Consider the following 15,547-nt stretch of genomic DNA (forward strand, 5'->3'; position numbering starts at 1 on the left):
AAGAGTGCAGGGGCAGATGGTGGGACACTGGCTCTGTTCTAACTGATGAATATTTTCTTTTTTTCTTCTTCTTCTTTTCTCTCATGCTGACCCAGGTTTGGCTGTTTGAAAGGAAGCTTGGCACAGCATCCATTGTCTTCTGCATTTGTGAAACACCGAGCAGAATCTGAGCAGGCTGATGGCGCAGAGCAAAACCCGCAAATATCTTGAGGATCCTGAGCCTGAGGGATGCAGCTAAACCCAGTCCAAAGGAATTACTGGAAAGTCAAACCTGGTTTCCATTTTCTTGAGTTTGGCTGTGCCAGCTTCACCAGACATTTAGAAAAAAGCAAACAAAAAACTCCAACCAAAAAAGACAAAAACCCAAACAAACAAACCCACAGAAACCAATCAAACAACCTGCTAAAAAACCCCAAAGAAAACCAAAAGGAATGAGGAGTTCATCTTAGTTGTCAGGATATCACAGCAGGCGAATGGCCGCTTCCCACAGGATCACCATACAAAGTCACATGGAACAGCTGCTCCAAAAGATCCACACCAGGGGAAATAGCAGAAGTCCAACATGGCGGCTTTGGGGGGTAGCTCCACATTAAGGTGAAGGATGAGCACTGAGTGGTACAGATCCAGCATTCCCCACAGTGCAGGCCGCTCTTTGCTGCTGATGAAAGACCCTCGCAGGACTGTGGCCCTTCTCAAGGCAATGTCAATCAATGTCACACAGCAATGACATAGAAGAGGGCAGGGCAAGCAGCTGCAAAATTTGTAACTTCTCCATTGCAATGAAGGACTTATTTTAATTTTACTGTGGCCACTATTAATAAAGTGCAAGATTGGAGAATTTCGAAAAAAATAAAAATAAATGAATAATAAAAGATTCCCACCATACCAAAAAGACAAACCTCATTTTTTTTACTGTCATTAGGCTGCTGAAAAAAGCAATCAAATTATCCTGCAAGTTCAGAGGTACAAAAGAAATCTGACTTGAATTTCTGCACCAAGCCACAGGAGGGTTTGTCCAGTTGGACATTCAGATTAGGAACAAACAAATTCATATTTTCTAAGATATTTTTCATGGTCATCCTCAATTTGTTTTAAGGCAGATTGAACCAAAGACCTATTATATTCTTGCTGGGAAGAAAGATGCTTTGAATTATTTAAGCTCTGAGGTGCATTTAAAAATGACTTTAATGAAAGTCAGATACTCCCAGGCTTGAAAGGAAGGCACAAGTAAAATTGGTCACTTGCCTGCAATACTTGCAGGAAGAACACATTGAAACGCCCTTTCACATGAAAATCTAAAAAAATCTTCAATCTAATTATGGACAACAGCAGGCGGAGACAAGAGGAGAGCTGTTAGAAATTCTGAGTTTGGTTTTCAAAGTGATTGACACCAAAGCCTGTGTTTAACTTCAGCAGAGTTGTGTTCAGCAGCTCTGAAAACCAGAGACACGCTGTCTGAAGTGACAGGGACATGTCCGCACCTGGGTCACATCCCTTTCAGCCACCAATTGCACAGTGACAGCTGCTCCCGCACAGGAAAATAGTCTTTGGGATCATTTTAAGCACAAGCACAAGCCCAGCGCAGTGTCAGCCCCTGCCCAGCTGCAGGTGAAGCCCAGGAGGGGAAGGAGGGATTGATTTGGGAGCTCCTGACTGCCCTCAGTGGACCTGGGCCTGGAGCCGTTCCCCCCTTGCCGAGCAGCAGCTGCGGAGCAGGAGCGGTGCCCGATGTGCCCCATCGTGTTTGGGGTGGCCAGGCCGTGGGGCCTGGGGGGCTGGGGAAGGGCTGGGGGGGCAGGTGCTGGGGCAGGGAGCAGTTGGGCTGGGGCGGGGACTCTCCAACCGCCCTGGATGTGGAACTGGAGCCCAGCAACTGCCAGAACGGCTGATGGAGCCCCAGCAGGTGAGTGGGGAAGGGGCAGCTCTCCCTGGGCCAGGCCCAGAGGGGCTCTGCGTGGGCCTGGGCTGTCCCACGGGGAACAGTTCCCTTTGGGAACAACAGGGCATTCCCGGGGGGCTGTTCCAGAGCTGGCGGCAGCTTTGGTGCTGGCCTGGGGACGGGCCTGGCAGGGGACGGGGACTCCTGGCCATGCCAGGGCACACCCACATCTCCTCCTCCCATCACCACGGCCACTAACGAGGGAGCAGCTTTTCACTGCATTGCCAGCACCCCAGTTTACAGCCAGCCTCAGCACCTGCCAGAGGCTGCAATGGGTTTCTCCCAGTCCCCTCCCAGATGATTCCTTGCGGCCCAGAGGAGCCCACAGGAAGGATCAGAGGGTGCTCAGGGGGCTGGAGCACTTCTGCTCTGGGAAAGGCTGGGACAGCTGGGACCACTGTGCCTGAAGAAGGCTTGGGAGAGACCTTAGAGCTCCTTCCAGCACCTGAAGGGACTCAGGAAGAGCCCGGGAGGGACTTTGCAAGGACCTGCAGGGACGGCACAAGGGGGAATGGCTTCCAACTGACAAAGGGCAGGGTTCAGTTGGATAGTGAGAAGAAATTCCTCCCTGGAGGAGGAATGGTGAGGAGGGTGGAGAGGCCCTGGCACAGGTTGCCCACAGCAAACAGAGGTTGCCCTGGAAATATTCGAGGTCAGGCTGGATGGGGCTCTGAACAACTTCCCTTCTGGTGTTCTAATCAGGTAAGACAGTTCCTGCAGGTTGTTTCATTTTCAAACTCTGGGGCTGAAAGGATTCCTAAGGAGGGGAGGAAGAGCTGAGCTGGAATTCCTGAGCTGAGGAAGGCTGGGAAAACATTTAGGACCAACTGCCTCGGGACAGCCATGCAAACGTGAGTGTGCTCATCCCTGTATTCTTCCAGGTGGTCCAGGAGCTTGGAGTGAGCCAGCAGTTCCCTTCTCACATGTCTTCTCAACAGGGATCTTCCTCAACAGCCTCTGAGGTGAGTACAACTCTGCTGAGCTGACTCAGGACCGTTTTGAACTGGGACTTAAGGGAAAGGAACTGCAGGAACCCTGCAAAGGGGAAGCTGCTCAGCCATGGCTCTCCTGTCCCTGAGTGGGGTTCATTTCTCCGTGCCTGACTTCTGGATCCCCACTGTACCTCAGAGGAGACTTCTTTCCTCTGCTTGGTCAGTTTAACAACGTCTTTGACAGTGAACATGTACAACTATAAGAGGAATCTGATCTCAGATGGCACTGTTTAATTCTGCTGTGGTCACAGGAATCCATGTCCTAAGCATATTCAATGTGCTCAGTGCAGAAATAGATTTCATAGGTTTAAGTAGATTTTGAAATTGGTTCTCCATCAGTGACCACCCATTCTTGTTGAGATCAGAAGAGGCATCTCAGGTGGTACTTTGGAATAGGTGAAAGGGTTAAGATCACTGTCCTTGTGAAAGCATTATGAAAGCATAAGATACAGTGTTAAAAGTTAGCAAATGTTAGCCATAAGCTGAAGACACGGAATGTAACTTGGCAAGACAAAACTTGCAAGAATGAAGGACAAAGCTTGCTAAAACCAGTGAAGGAACTGCTGAAACAGCTGAGACTGTGCATGCCTAGAGGAGAAAGGTGAAAAGCGCACAGTGGAGAAGACACACGGCCTTCATCGAGACACCCCCTGAGGAAGACTTGAAGCCTTCCTCAGCACAACCACCAGGGAGCCCTGTGCTCTGCGTGCGCTAATGACAATAATGAGTTCCAAAAAGTAGTTTGCATAACCACACCTTTTCTAAAGCAAATAATGAATATATATAAAATGTAACCGTACATGGTAATCTGCCGTGTGCCTGGGGTGGGTGTGTGCTAGGAGGAGCGATCCCCGCACAGCCGGCACCGAATAAAGCAAACGCCTGCTCTTGGACGCCGACTCACAAGTGTCCCTAGGCTCGGTTTGGAGCGATTCATAGGACGGAATACCTGCCCTCCTTTTAGCAGGATAAGGCAGAGAAGGAACATTAGATCTCCACTCAGGACTATGAGAAGACATTTTTTTCCCAGATACTTGCATTTTATTTCATTCTGTTTTCTTTCCTTCATTCAATTTAATGTAATAATATGTTCCAAATCTATTTATCCCAATGCATCCAGTAAAGTTAAAAGAATGAAAGGCAACTAATTGTAACATATTGCCCCTTCATGTCACCCTATTTGGTGCTAAAATCCATGGTAAAGTATTTTCCGAAATCGCTTCTGGAAACAAAACAAAGCTTTCCTGGGACATTTTGCAAAGGCAAGTTGTGACAAGCACAAAGGGGAATGGCTTTAAGGTGAAAGAGATTTAGATTGGATTTTAGGAAGAAACTCTTGGCTGTGAGGGTGCTGAGGCCCTGGAACAGGCTGTCCAGAGAAGCAGTGGCTGCCCCATCCCTGTAAGTGTCCAAGGCCAGGCTGGACGGGGCTTGGAGTGACCTGGGATAGTGGAAGGTGCCCCTGCCCATGGCAGGGGGGTGGAATGAGATGATCCTTGAGGTCCCTTCCAGCCCAAACCATGCTGGGGTTCTCTGAAATGACTTTAAATCGCACGATTCTCCTCTCACCTCCTGCTCCTTCTCTTGCAGGAGGCAGAAGAGCACAAAGAACGACCGCAGAGTGGCGCAGATAAAGCAGAAAGCCATGGAAATCTGTCCGGGACAAACGCAGAAACGCCAGCAGAGAGCGGCACAGGGACATTCCCGGGCCCTCCGCTTCCCATTCCTCTCTCCAGACTCAGGGAAATAGAAGCGGAGCTGATCGGCGCTGATGAGGCGGACACTGAGGCGGAGCCTGGCGAGCCGCTGATGTCTGCAGTGGCAGCAGCAGCGGGCCAGGCTCCTGCCCCAGCCGCAGGGGACAGCGTGTGGCACCGCGCTGGCGCTGCGCTCCAGGCCGCCCTGCGGGACGGCAGCGCTCGGTACACGCAGCGCGATTTCGCAGCAGCCGCGGCCAAGTTCTCCACGGCACTGGAGGTACGGGGCTAAAGGGGTGTGACCCCCCGGTAAAGCCACGGCGGGGCTGTCCCGGCGCTCCCTGGGGCAGGACTAGCAAAGGGAACCAGGAGCACCAAGCTGGAATGCTTAGGGTTGAAGAGAAATCCCGAGATGCAATTTCACCTGAGATGTGAAAATTAGGAGTTCTAAATAAACCGCAGAAGGGGGGAAGTGTTGGACTGAACCAGAGAATCTCAGGTAACTTTGTATTTTTCTCCAAGTTCTGAACTGTATTAATGTGTAGAGGAAATGGAAGTCCCATAGCATGAAAAAAATGCTCCTCTTTTTAATCCCAGCACTGTTTAATCAGCAACAAATGCCCTCTCAATACTTGGGAGTTTTCACTCTGCCCTAGATAATGTTTTCTCTCCACTCTGACTCCAATCTCTTCAGCCAGGCACTTGAAACCCTGAGAAAGGGACCGCCTGCACTTCTTTTAGCACTGTTCTGCCAAACTTCATTCAAAAGCATTTGTCAAATATTAGGGGCTTTCCAGTTCACAAGCAACTATCCTATCCTCAAATATCCTATCCCTGGTTTTTTCTACAATACTGAAGTAATTTTTTTAAAGTGATAAATATTACAGCAGCTCGTGAGTAAAATGATAAAGTATCGTCATTTTAAAGTGCTTTTTTGCCCCCTATATTCTGAAATGAGCTGTGGTAGGGACAGCACCACGGGTCACTTAAGAGGAAAGGAGGGCTTGTCTCCTCCTAAGAGGAAAGGCTGGTGAATGGACATACCAGGAAAAGGGGTGAAGAAATGAATCCCTGGGATTGCGGACAGAGTGATTGGGACATCACAGAATTGTAGGGCTGGGGCTTCTCAGCAGTCTCTTAATCCAGCTTTCCCCAGAAGCAAGAAACAAAACATCCCTGAAGGACCTTTCTGTCCTCTGTACTGATTTTTGTAATGCTGACTTTAGTTAGAGCATTACTCTAGACTTCGGTTTTCTCCACTGATCAGTCACAAAAAGTATTTCCACCTAGCAGCACATGGTGTATTCTAATATTTGGAAATCATGGTTTTGTTTCATGTGCAGCTTTGCAGTAAAGGCTTTGCTACAGAGGACCCCTTGAAGTCCTCTGCAGATGATATTTCCAGGCTTGCCAGTTGGATTGAGTCAAAGCTCGTCATCTGCTACTTAAAACTGGGGCAGCCTGACCTTGCTCTGCAACATTCACACAGGTGAGAGAAAATATGGATTAGATTCACTGCTAAGACTGAAATCCAACATGAAACAAAGACTAGGAATAACTGCAGTGCAGGAAGAGCCAGTCTAATGGTGAGAAAAGAAGGATCAGGAAAACACACCTTACATGGGGCACTGGTGTTTCGATTGGACTAATGGCATCTGTTGAAGTGAAGGGTCTAATACACAGGCCAAGGTTCAGCCACATTGCACCTATGCCTTGTACAAAGAGTATTTCAAAATAACTCAGGTTCACCTTCTGAAACATTCCAGATGCACAGTGTTTCCAGGGAGATGGGCCAGACACCTGCTGCTCCTGCCTGGGGAGCTGGGGGTTAACAAGAACTTGTGCTGTAGCAGTTTTACTTATGCTACCTACACGCCGAAGGCAAGAGAGAATATTGCCCCTGAAACATTTCTTCTAGAATACACAAACCCCTAATGAAATTGCATTTAGGATAAAACCACAATGAAATTAACCTTTAAGTAATATTTTTAGTACTATTTTCTTCATCGACCACAGCTGGAGAGAGAGGGAGAGGGAGAGAGAGTTCACCTGACACTGGAGATGTAGCATTGAGTTGTAGAGCAGAAGTGCATACAGTGTCTGCCTCAGTCACCGTTTGATTCTTAGAAGCTTTAATGACGTAAGAAACCTCAGTCTAAGCTTGTCCATTCCTCTTCTGTCTCCAAGGAGCATCATTCAGAACCCCTCTCACTTCCGCAGTCACCTGCGCCAAGCCGCTTGCTTTCGGTGCCTGCACAGATACTTGGAGGCTGCAAGGTACTTCTGCTGCTCGGGCTTCCACAGGGCTCCTCTGCATCCCTTTCCGTGCAGCTCTCGGCAGTGACACATCCTCCGAGAGCCAGGCTTTTCCAAAATCCGTAGGAACTTTGCACTGGCTTTGTGTGTGTGATCTCAGGGGCAGCAGAGCTCCAGTCTTCCCAGTTCATGTTAACGTGAATAATCCCACTTGCGGCCCTAAATGACATCCAGGGCTATTTGCTGGCAAGAGTTTAGCGAGCTAAAAATGTGTTTGCTGGTACTTTTCTAAAAGTTGGACAAGGACTTGGAGTTCTGTGTAACCTTTGGTATCAACCTCACGTGACACTCTGTGAATAGGACCTCCTTTCAGTCTGGCCACAGATCCCCTTCTCTGCCTGCACACTCCTCTGCTGCTTTTGTCCTCAGGAGCGCCATGGTCGCGCAGTATCTGTACGTCTTGGCTGAAGGAGCTGGGCTGGAGACCAGTGACCTCATCCAGCTGTACTGGCAGGTAACAACTGACAGCCTGGGAAGGAATCACAGGATATGCCAAGCTGGGAGGGACCCCCAAGGACCACTGAGACCAACTCCTGGCTCATGGAGTCTCCATCCAAACGACCTGGCTGCTTTGTTTGGGTTTTTTTAACTAAGTGTCTAATTTTTTTGCCCTTTTCTAGGCTATGACTCAAGAAGCCCTTAGTGGAGAAGTCTCTTTTTCTGTTCTGTACACACCTTTTGAGAAAGAGAACAAGACTGACAAAATAAAGGAGGCCAACAAAAGCTTTGCTGAGAAGCACCCTGATTACGTGCAGCACATATTTACAGGTAACAGCAGTTTTCAGCTGCCCTTAAGCACTGTGGACTCTGTTTGTGTGGCTGAATTCAAAAGAGTTGGAGACAGTTGGAAAGTTTGAGCTGCTTGGGCTCCAGACACTGTGGGGTATTGGGCAGAATATGCTTTATCTCAAGCATCAGAAAAATGAAAGCAGTTGATGCAAAAGGCTGCAGAGCCCTAAGATTCAAAGCCCAGTGAGAGCTGGATGTGTTGGTTTTGTCATCTGTGTTTTGCAAGGTTTCTGGAGACCATTTCACTCCTTCTTTGACTTCCCTTATTTTTCTCCAAAAAAGTAACTTCTCTTACAGCTGAAAAGAAATAGGACAGTGGAAATTATTTTCCTTTCCCTATGCAGATCCTCATGGAATTCACCTGTTGCCAGAGAGGGCTGAATCTCACCCTGACCAGCAGTACTTACTGACTCTGGGCTTCAGAAACAAAGAGATTGGAAAAACCGTGGAAATGTCTGTAACTCGAAAACTGCCAGTCTTTCGAGGTATGCCAGCTTGCTTAAGAACTGGCCTGGCTCAGGGGTGACCCCCACAATCCTTACTAAATGAGAGGGCGAGAGGTGTCTCAGGACCCATTTCTCCATGCCAGCCGCCTTGATCGCTCAGCTCTTCCCATCCCCTCCACTCCTCCTCCAGTTCACCCAGCATCCTGCCAGATCCCCTAAAGAAAAGGGAGATGAATAAACAGCCTCTGTGGTTCTGTAATTTCGCTTCATAGGCCGGAAAAGAGCTTTCAGTCCCAGCATGGAGGAAGAAGAAGAAGAAACATTTTGGCAGAACACTGGGAAAAGGATCATGGCAGCCATGGCTTTTATAGGAAGCACTAAAATAAAGGTGAGTATCCCATTCCCTTTCTGGTATGTGGTGTGTGGGAAGGACGTGTGCTGTTGGGGGGTAATTCCTGCTGCACATGCTCCTCCAGTGTCCACAAATGCTCCGTGAATTGCATTAGGAACAGAGCTCCAGTGGCTTTAGACACTTTTGAAAAGGAGTCCTAATGACTTAACAGTGACCACTTGAGAATCCCTCCACATGCAATTTTTGCCAATCTTTATGGCCTATGATATTATATCCCTACTTCACATAACCACCAACACAGTTACTCTACGGGTACTTCATACCCATAGTAGACTGCACCTCCCACCCAGAGCTCCATCAAGAGTTAATCATTGCTACTTGAAACACTTCTCGTGATTGAGATCTGGATCCCTGTGGAATGAAGGATGTGAAATAATCCTCCCATCTGTTATAACCATAAGGCAGGTGATGGTAGTTACCTCTGCTCCATCCTTTCTGCCATAATGGACACAGCTTTTAGCACCCTGGCTGACAATTAGCACAAAGGTCCACAATCAAATTTGCACATAGACGAGACTGTTTTCATGCAATTCTTAAATTATTCTCCTGAAAAAAGAAACATGAGCTAGAGATCTGGGGAAGCTCTGACTTCTCTCCTCCTAGAGGGCAGTTGCTGGAGCAGCAGCAAGCACCGGAACTCAGGCACTCAGCAGAGGGAAAGGTGTGCGGGGCTTGGCCAAAAGCATCCACGCTGGAGTGAGGGAAGTGGAGTGGATGGAGGGCAGATGTCCCTGAGGAAACACAGCTGCTTCTTTCCAGTGCTTTCCTGAAGCCCTTTGCTCTTGGCTTTGGATGACCAAAAGCCCCAGTTCCCAATGTGCAGAGTAATGCAAGTGGCAGCTTTGGGAAAGGGGAGGAGCTGTTCCTGCTGGGGGCATTCCCTTCGATGCACTTTGAGGAGTTACAACTACAAACAGAGTGTGGGTTGGACACTGGATACACAATAAAATCCTGGTCTTTCTGAAAGCCCCAGAAAAACTGGGGCTTTTTAATTTTTTTTTGACCCCCCCACTTCTCTCTTTGCTTTTGGAGGTGAGATTTCTCTATTGCAACTACTGCAGCCTCAAAAGAGTAACAGGAAGAGAAAAAACTTTGAAATCCGGCAGGTTTTGCACTCCTCATGACTCCCCTCTTCTGTAAATTAATTTGGAGGAACAGGAACACACAGTTCAAGCGGAGATAAGCAGTGAGGTCTGGTTTCCAGGGCACAGGGAAAAGAAATTTGTCCTGTCAGAGATGAGAACAGGGTGCTGCCTTAGGACTGCCCAAGCCAGTCCCCACTGTAGGCATTTACACTGCTGCCACACACCAGTATTTTCTATGAGCTTTACACCTTTACATTTAAATATTCTTGCTGAAACACAAGTGCATTCCCAGAAAAGCCAGGGTAAAACCCCAGCACCACTGAAGGCAGCAGCCAAGTGACTTTTTTTTTCAGGGAGGCTGGCACAGCAGCCCCGTGGTTTAGGCAAGGGCTACCCTGGTGCCACCTCCACAGCAGGAAGGACAGGGAACTGGGCTGAAACATGGGCCTACAGGTTCATAACCAGTCCCAGAGGTGGGTGTGGGACCTGCCATGGAGAGGAGGAAAGCCCCAGGAAAGAAGAGAGAGTCACTGTGTTGGAACAGCTGCCAGGTCCACATCCATCATCAGGGGAAACATATTCCCTTCCCCTTCAGTTTACAGAGCGTTCAGTGATCCCAGCGAGACCGAACCTCTGACTCAAGGAGCAGATGGCAGTGCCAGTTCTACCTGGGAAGAGAGATGGGCACAAAGCCAGAGCTGCTCTGCTGCTGGGGACTCGTCTCTCTTTATGGCACTGACAGAGATTGGGCCACTTTTGTTTTCTTTAATGTATTCCATAATTGTCTTCAAGCTACAAACATGATGCTGTCTTATTTCCATCACACGTAAGCTAAATTAAAAATGGCCAAACTTCAGCTACAGACTCAAGCACTACAACTTTCTTGGAGAGGAGAAAATAATATATTTGGGATTTAACAGAACAAACATTTCTTTCTGCCGCCCTCTTCCTCATTTGCGGATGCAAACGTGCAATCCAACTTCTTGTTCTGCTCAGGTTGGTTTTGACCAAACCATCTCAGTGCTAAAGCCAAGCTCATTAAACCATGGCAACAGTTAAGAGAAGTCAATTCTGCCCCCTCGGTTTTGCAGCCACACAGCCTGGAGTTCACTACGTCATTTATACACACACTGCTCTCTGGCTCAGATGTGAAGGGAAAGCCTGAAGGTGCTTCAAGCCTGACATGTTCCTGGCTGCCTGGAGGTCAGAGAGCACCTCTGTAGGTTTTAGTTCCTCCAGGGTCTGTCTTTGAAACCATAGATTGGCCTGTCTGTACCCAAACCATGAGCTGACACCCTGCACCCTTTCCTCAGCCTCCTTCCTGAGACTGGAAAAGCCATCCAGGAAAGTCAGGTGATGTTCAGTGGAGGGGGTGATGGAAAAGCCCTTTCCAAAGGAGAAACCTGCATTCGTCTTTGTCATCTGCTGTCTCCCCTTCCCATGTATCATGATGACATCTTTGTTTTCCTAGTCCTACTAGAGAGGTTATAGCAAGAAAGTCTTTTTGTTCCCTCTCTAAAGCCTGTCCCAGCAGCGTGGCCTGAAAGGTGCTGGATGGCACACTGCTGAGAGCAGGACCAGCACAAACACTGATGAGAAGCCTTGAGGCACAGGAGTCCAAGGATCAGGGTGCTCCCTGTGCCTCTCCTCTCACCTCCTCTCTTTTCCCGGGCAAACAGGATGAGCGTGGCCCATGTGCACGGGCCATCGAGCAGTTCCACCACGCCAGCCTGCTCAGCCGCCTGCAGAGACGGGAGGAACAGGCCCAGGTGATGACCCAGGCAATGGCTGAGCTGGCGACTGCTCCCTACCTGCAGAGAGTCTCTCCGGAGGATGACAAGCTGGTAGGTTTGGATTTCCAACACTTGTTTTGGCCTCTGCGAGCTGGGAGACAGAGCAGGAAGGGCCAGGGCAGAGTTCTGTATTTCCACCCTGTGCTCTGGAAGTCGTTTGTCCAATGTGGGGACCTGAAAGAGTTCTCAAATCCTCCTTCAGTGCTTTGAGAGAGGAGGTGCTGATCACCTGCAAGGGTGATTGATAGAGCCACCAGGACTCACCTGTCAGTATCTATGGAAAATCCCTTCTCTGCCCCCAAAACCTCCCCAGATCAGTCTGGAAAAATGATTGCAATGATTCAGATCATGCTGCCTTGACATCTCTGACCTCAGAAGGCACCTGCAGCAAAACAGCCTGAACCCGGCTAGAGCTGAGAAGGAGAGGGGGAAAGGAGGGAAAATTGATTTTCTGTGCTGGGTCCATGCACCACATACTCCCTGTCTCAGAACAAACCTGTCTGCCTGCTCATGGTAACTTGTCAGACTTGCTGCAGAGGTGCCCCAAGACAGTGAAGAGCCCATGAGAAACATGGACTGGGCCCTTGGCTGAGCCAACCCAGCTCCAGCAAGGGTCAGCAGTGGGATGATGGCTGGAGCCAACGAGGCCAAAAGTGATGGTATCCAAGGGGGTTGGGGAAAAAAGAGGGGGGGGAACATCTCCTTCTTGCTCTGCATCAGTGGCAGATGGTGTCTCTCTTCCTCCCCCAAAGGGACGCCTTTGGGGAAGCCTTGTGCCTCCAACTGTGTTGCAGCACACCCGGGAATGTTGATATCTACAGACATAGTCCCAGTAGATCTTAATTAACTCAACATTTTGGAAGAGAATTTTTTAGAGTGCAGCAATAGCACAGGTCTCAAGTATCAGCTTTTCCCAGTTTGTTCCTAAACACTGATGCTAAGGGCAGGACAGCCTGGATCCAATCCTTGTCTCTCTGTCTCTGAATTAAGAGTATCTGAACCATCTTCCAGGAGTTGGGAAGGCTGCAGGGTGAGGCAATGCCAGGACTACCCTGGAAGGGGACTGTGGGGAGTATTTTAGATCCACAAGGACACAGTGCAAGGGCTGAAGCAAAGATGAGTTGGCTGTGCTCACTGTGTGAAAGATGAGTCACAAAATCCTCAGAGTGCAAATGATTTTAATTGGGATATAATTTGTGTATTCAGAGAAATGATTTCTCTGTGAATTCCACACCAATTGTTTGTATCTCGGTGCCACAGCTGCAGTCACTGATGGCAGATGCTGTGGACATCCTCGCAGGAAGAAGTGGAGAGCGTGTGTGGACTAAAATACAGAAGGTAACAGCCTGCAGCAAAGGGCAGGAGAGCAGATTGTTCCTTGGGCAGGAAACGTCCCTAACTCTGGTCTGTTCAAAAGGCAGAAAAGAGAGGATGTGCCAGGTGAAACCTGATCCCGTGCCTTGACCTCTGTCCATGCTCAGGCTTGGGAGTCAGCGAGGGTCTGCGTGCATCCCTGCTGTGCAAACAGCATCCCAGCTGTCCAGCTGCACCAGGCACTGGTGTCAGTGCAGTGTCAGGCACTGATGTCAGCAACTGATGTGCCAGATTAGTTCTTATTTGGGGGGCTGGAGCCAACACCTATTCTATAAATATGAAAAGCACAGGCAGACCATGCCAAACCACAGGTCCAGGTAGGAACATCATTCCTCTGCTGCTTCCGGGTGGCATCCCCAGCAGGGCAGACACTGCTGGATGGTCCTAAAGGAGCTGCTGTAAATCCTGCTGCTGTTCCAGTGTCCCCTTTGCCCTCACTCCACAGCCCACCCATCACCTGGGACACGTTTTCCTTTCACTTTCTGCCCTTTGTGCTCACCCAGACACCAACACTACCCCCAAAATAGAACAGGCAGAGGAATGTTGTGGCAGACATTTTAATTTGGTCTCTGGCTGAAGAGTCCTGGGGGCTCAGTGGTTATGGTTAATAGCGCCAAGCCCTGCACTGGACCTTTCTATTACGGGATCAGTCTTCCCCAGACTTCCCATATGCTTTTGGCCAGTGCATGATTTCCTAGGCTTTTATTTCAACTTGTTCAAAATGAGGCTGGCACCAGGAATCCTCTCTCTGATCCTCTGCATGTTTTTATGCCAAGCACATCACAGCAAAGGCAATCCATGAGGTTCTTTGGAGAGCCCAAAGCTTCCTGTGCACCTGTGGCCATGGATCTCTTGGCAGCAAAGGAGCCACAGCCCAGGCACAAGTGCCCATCAAGCTTCAGCAGCACTGCAGAAAACTCTTTTCCATGGCATCATGCACGGTGCTATGTGCAGCCCATCCCCTGAACAGGTCCCCTTTGCCAGCCCTGTGGGCATGAGGAGGAGGCAGAGCTTCTCTGCCAGACTCCTTGTGCCCTCAGCACCCCAGGGCAGCAGATGGAATTGTGCATAAACTTCCCTGCTTGCCTCTCTCAAAAACACATCCCCCTCACCGACCCAAACCATGGCCAGAGCGTGTGGCACAGCTCCAATCCAAGGCCAGGGCTGAGGAGCACTTTGGGGACAACTCAGGACACGGATCAATACAAGAGGAAGCCATGCTTGGATTAATTCCCAGTCCATTCTTCTGTGCTGTGCCTGAAGAAGGCACACTGCACTGGATGCCTGTCAGCACGGCAGAGCAGGAGTTTGTTGGTTTTTCTTTAATTACTTCAGCTTAAAATGCAATGGGCAGATTGATTCTTTAGATTCTCCCATGATGCAGGGTTTGCATCGTGAGTGGAGCTCCGTGTGAAGGGAGTCTATTCCACAGCAATGAAGTAACTGAATCCAAACAGAAATAGGAAAACAAAAGTAATGACCAAGTCAGGTACCACTGCTGCAGCCAGTTGCCCAAGAGGAGCCTTCATGTGTTTCTGTTTCTAATGACTATTAGTTTTGAAATAAACTAATTGCAGAAGCTTTTAAAGTTTTTATAGAGGCGAATGGAGTTGCTTGTGACACCACTTCTTTCTAATTGCAGCTGGCACTAATTGAAGAGTACTTGAGGGAAGGAGAAGAGCATTACTTAAGGACCCCACACATGCAAATACCTGGAATGGAAAACATGAACTGGACTCCAAGGGGACAGGGATATTTGAGACTGAAAAATACAAACATGTTCATTCCCAACCCACGAAGCTTGGCCACAGGGCCAAAAAAAAGACGCATAGCTTTTGCAAAAAGTTGATTTTGTAGGTATTTTGTAGCTATTGATATCAATTTGATAGATGTTAATCTTATTTTAAATTATATTAACTTGAAAAACCGTTCAAGTTGTATTAATTTAAATTCTATTTATTATTTATTTTATAGATATTATATATTACATATTACATATTCTATATTCTATATTATATATATTCAATTATTATTAATTTAAATTATATTCAATTGTATTTAACTATATGAATTTAACTTGTATTAATTTAAATTAAAGTGGTATTAAGTAGTATTTACTTGCATTAACTTGAAGTTGTATTAAATTCAGATTGCATTCATTTGTATTTACTTGTATTAAAATTGTATGAATCTAAACTTGTATTTAACTGTATTTAGGTGCATAAATTTAAGTTATACTAATTTAAATGGTATCAAATAGCATTTACTTGCATTAACTTTAGTTGTATGAATTTAAATTGTACTAAATTCTTTCTTTATCTATTGCATAAAACGGAGTTGTATCAGTTTAAATTTAAATGACGTTAAATAGTATTTACTTGCATTAACTGTTAGATATGAAATAAGGTTTACGTTGCATTAAATTGGATTTACTTGTATTAATTTTAAGTTGTATGAGTTTCAATTTAAATTGTATTTAATGTTGCAAACTTTTAAGCTGTATTTGTTTAAATGTCAGTTGTATTAAATTGTACTTTATGGCATAAAATGTGAGTTGTAGGAATTTCAATTTAAATTCCATTCAGTTGTGATCAATTTTACTACACTGTATTTACTCTAACATTGTAAGCAACAGCAACCTTCTGCTCTGAGCGTATCCTGTGCCCAAGCTCTGTCACATCCTGCCCGAGCAGCTCTGGACACA

The 15,547-nt window shown here is 47.6% G+C and overlaps 1 protein-coding gene and 1 long non-coding RNA gene across 5 annotated transcripts in view; both read left to right on the forward strand.

The window, feature by feature from the left end:
• Positions 1-842, forward strand: part of LOC121660493 — a 1,395-nt gene extending 553 nt beyond the window's left edge. The window contains exon 2 of the long non-coding RNA XR_006014683.1: positions 96-842. This is a non-coding gene — a long non-coding RNA (uncharacterized LOC121660493). The remainder of the gene's footprint in view (positions 1-95) is intronic.
• A 992-nt stretch (positions 843-1,834) lies between these two features.
• Positions 1,835-14,788, forward strand: LOC121660491 (spermatogenesis-associated protein 16-like). Of its 4 annotated transcripts, XM_042019858.1 has the most exons (12): positions 2,481-2,641; positions 2,821-2,901; positions 4,522-4,908; positions 5,972-6,117; positions 6,816-6,905; positions 7,314-7,398; positions 7,565-7,712; positions 8,078-8,218; positions 8,452-8,567; positions 11,356-11,520; positions 12,730-12,807; positions 14,486-14,788. In XM_042019858.1, exons 1-12 carry the CDS (start codon positions 2,519-2,521, stop codon positions 14,690-14,692), a joined length of 1,767 nt encoding a protein of 588 aa, XP_041875792.1. In that variant the 5' UTR covers positions 2,481-2,518; the 3' UTR covers positions 14,693-14,788. The 4 variants fall into 4 exon arrangements, with proteins under 4 accessions (XP_041875790.1, XP_041875792.1, XP_041875789.1 ...); XM_042019856.1 differs by lacking the exons at positions 2,481-2,641; positions 12,730-12,807 and adding an exon at positions 1,835-1,903; XM_042019855.1 differs by lacking the exon at positions 12,730-12,807.
• The last annotated feature ends 759 nt before the right edge of the window (positions 14,789-15,547 follow it).

Source organism: Corvus kubaryi, unplaced genomic scaffold, assembly GCF_017639235.1.
Source record: "Corvus kubaryi isolate FWS band 111438036 unplaced genomic scaffold, C.kubaryi_AGA036_p1.0 36326, whole genome shotgun sequence".
In the NCBI taxonomy this organism is placed as follows: Eukaryota; Metazoa; Chordata; class Aves; order Passeriformes; family Corvidae; genus Corvus; species Corvus kubaryi.

Bases quoted from the DNA above. Each gene is read 5' to 3' on its own strand.
- LOC121660491 (XM_042019858.1), top strand. From the start codon at position 2,519: ATGGTGAGGAGGGTGGAGAGGCCCTGGCACAGGTTGCCCACAGCAAAC. The intron at 6,118-6,815 runs GTGAGAGAAAAT...TCTGTCTCCAAG, and splicing joins GCTCTGCAACATTCACACAG to GAGCATCATTCAGAACCCCT. The intron at 11,521-12,729 runs GTAGGTTTGGAT...TCGGTGCCACAG, and splicing joins CTCCGGAGGATGACAAGCTG to CTGCAGTCACTGATGGCAGA.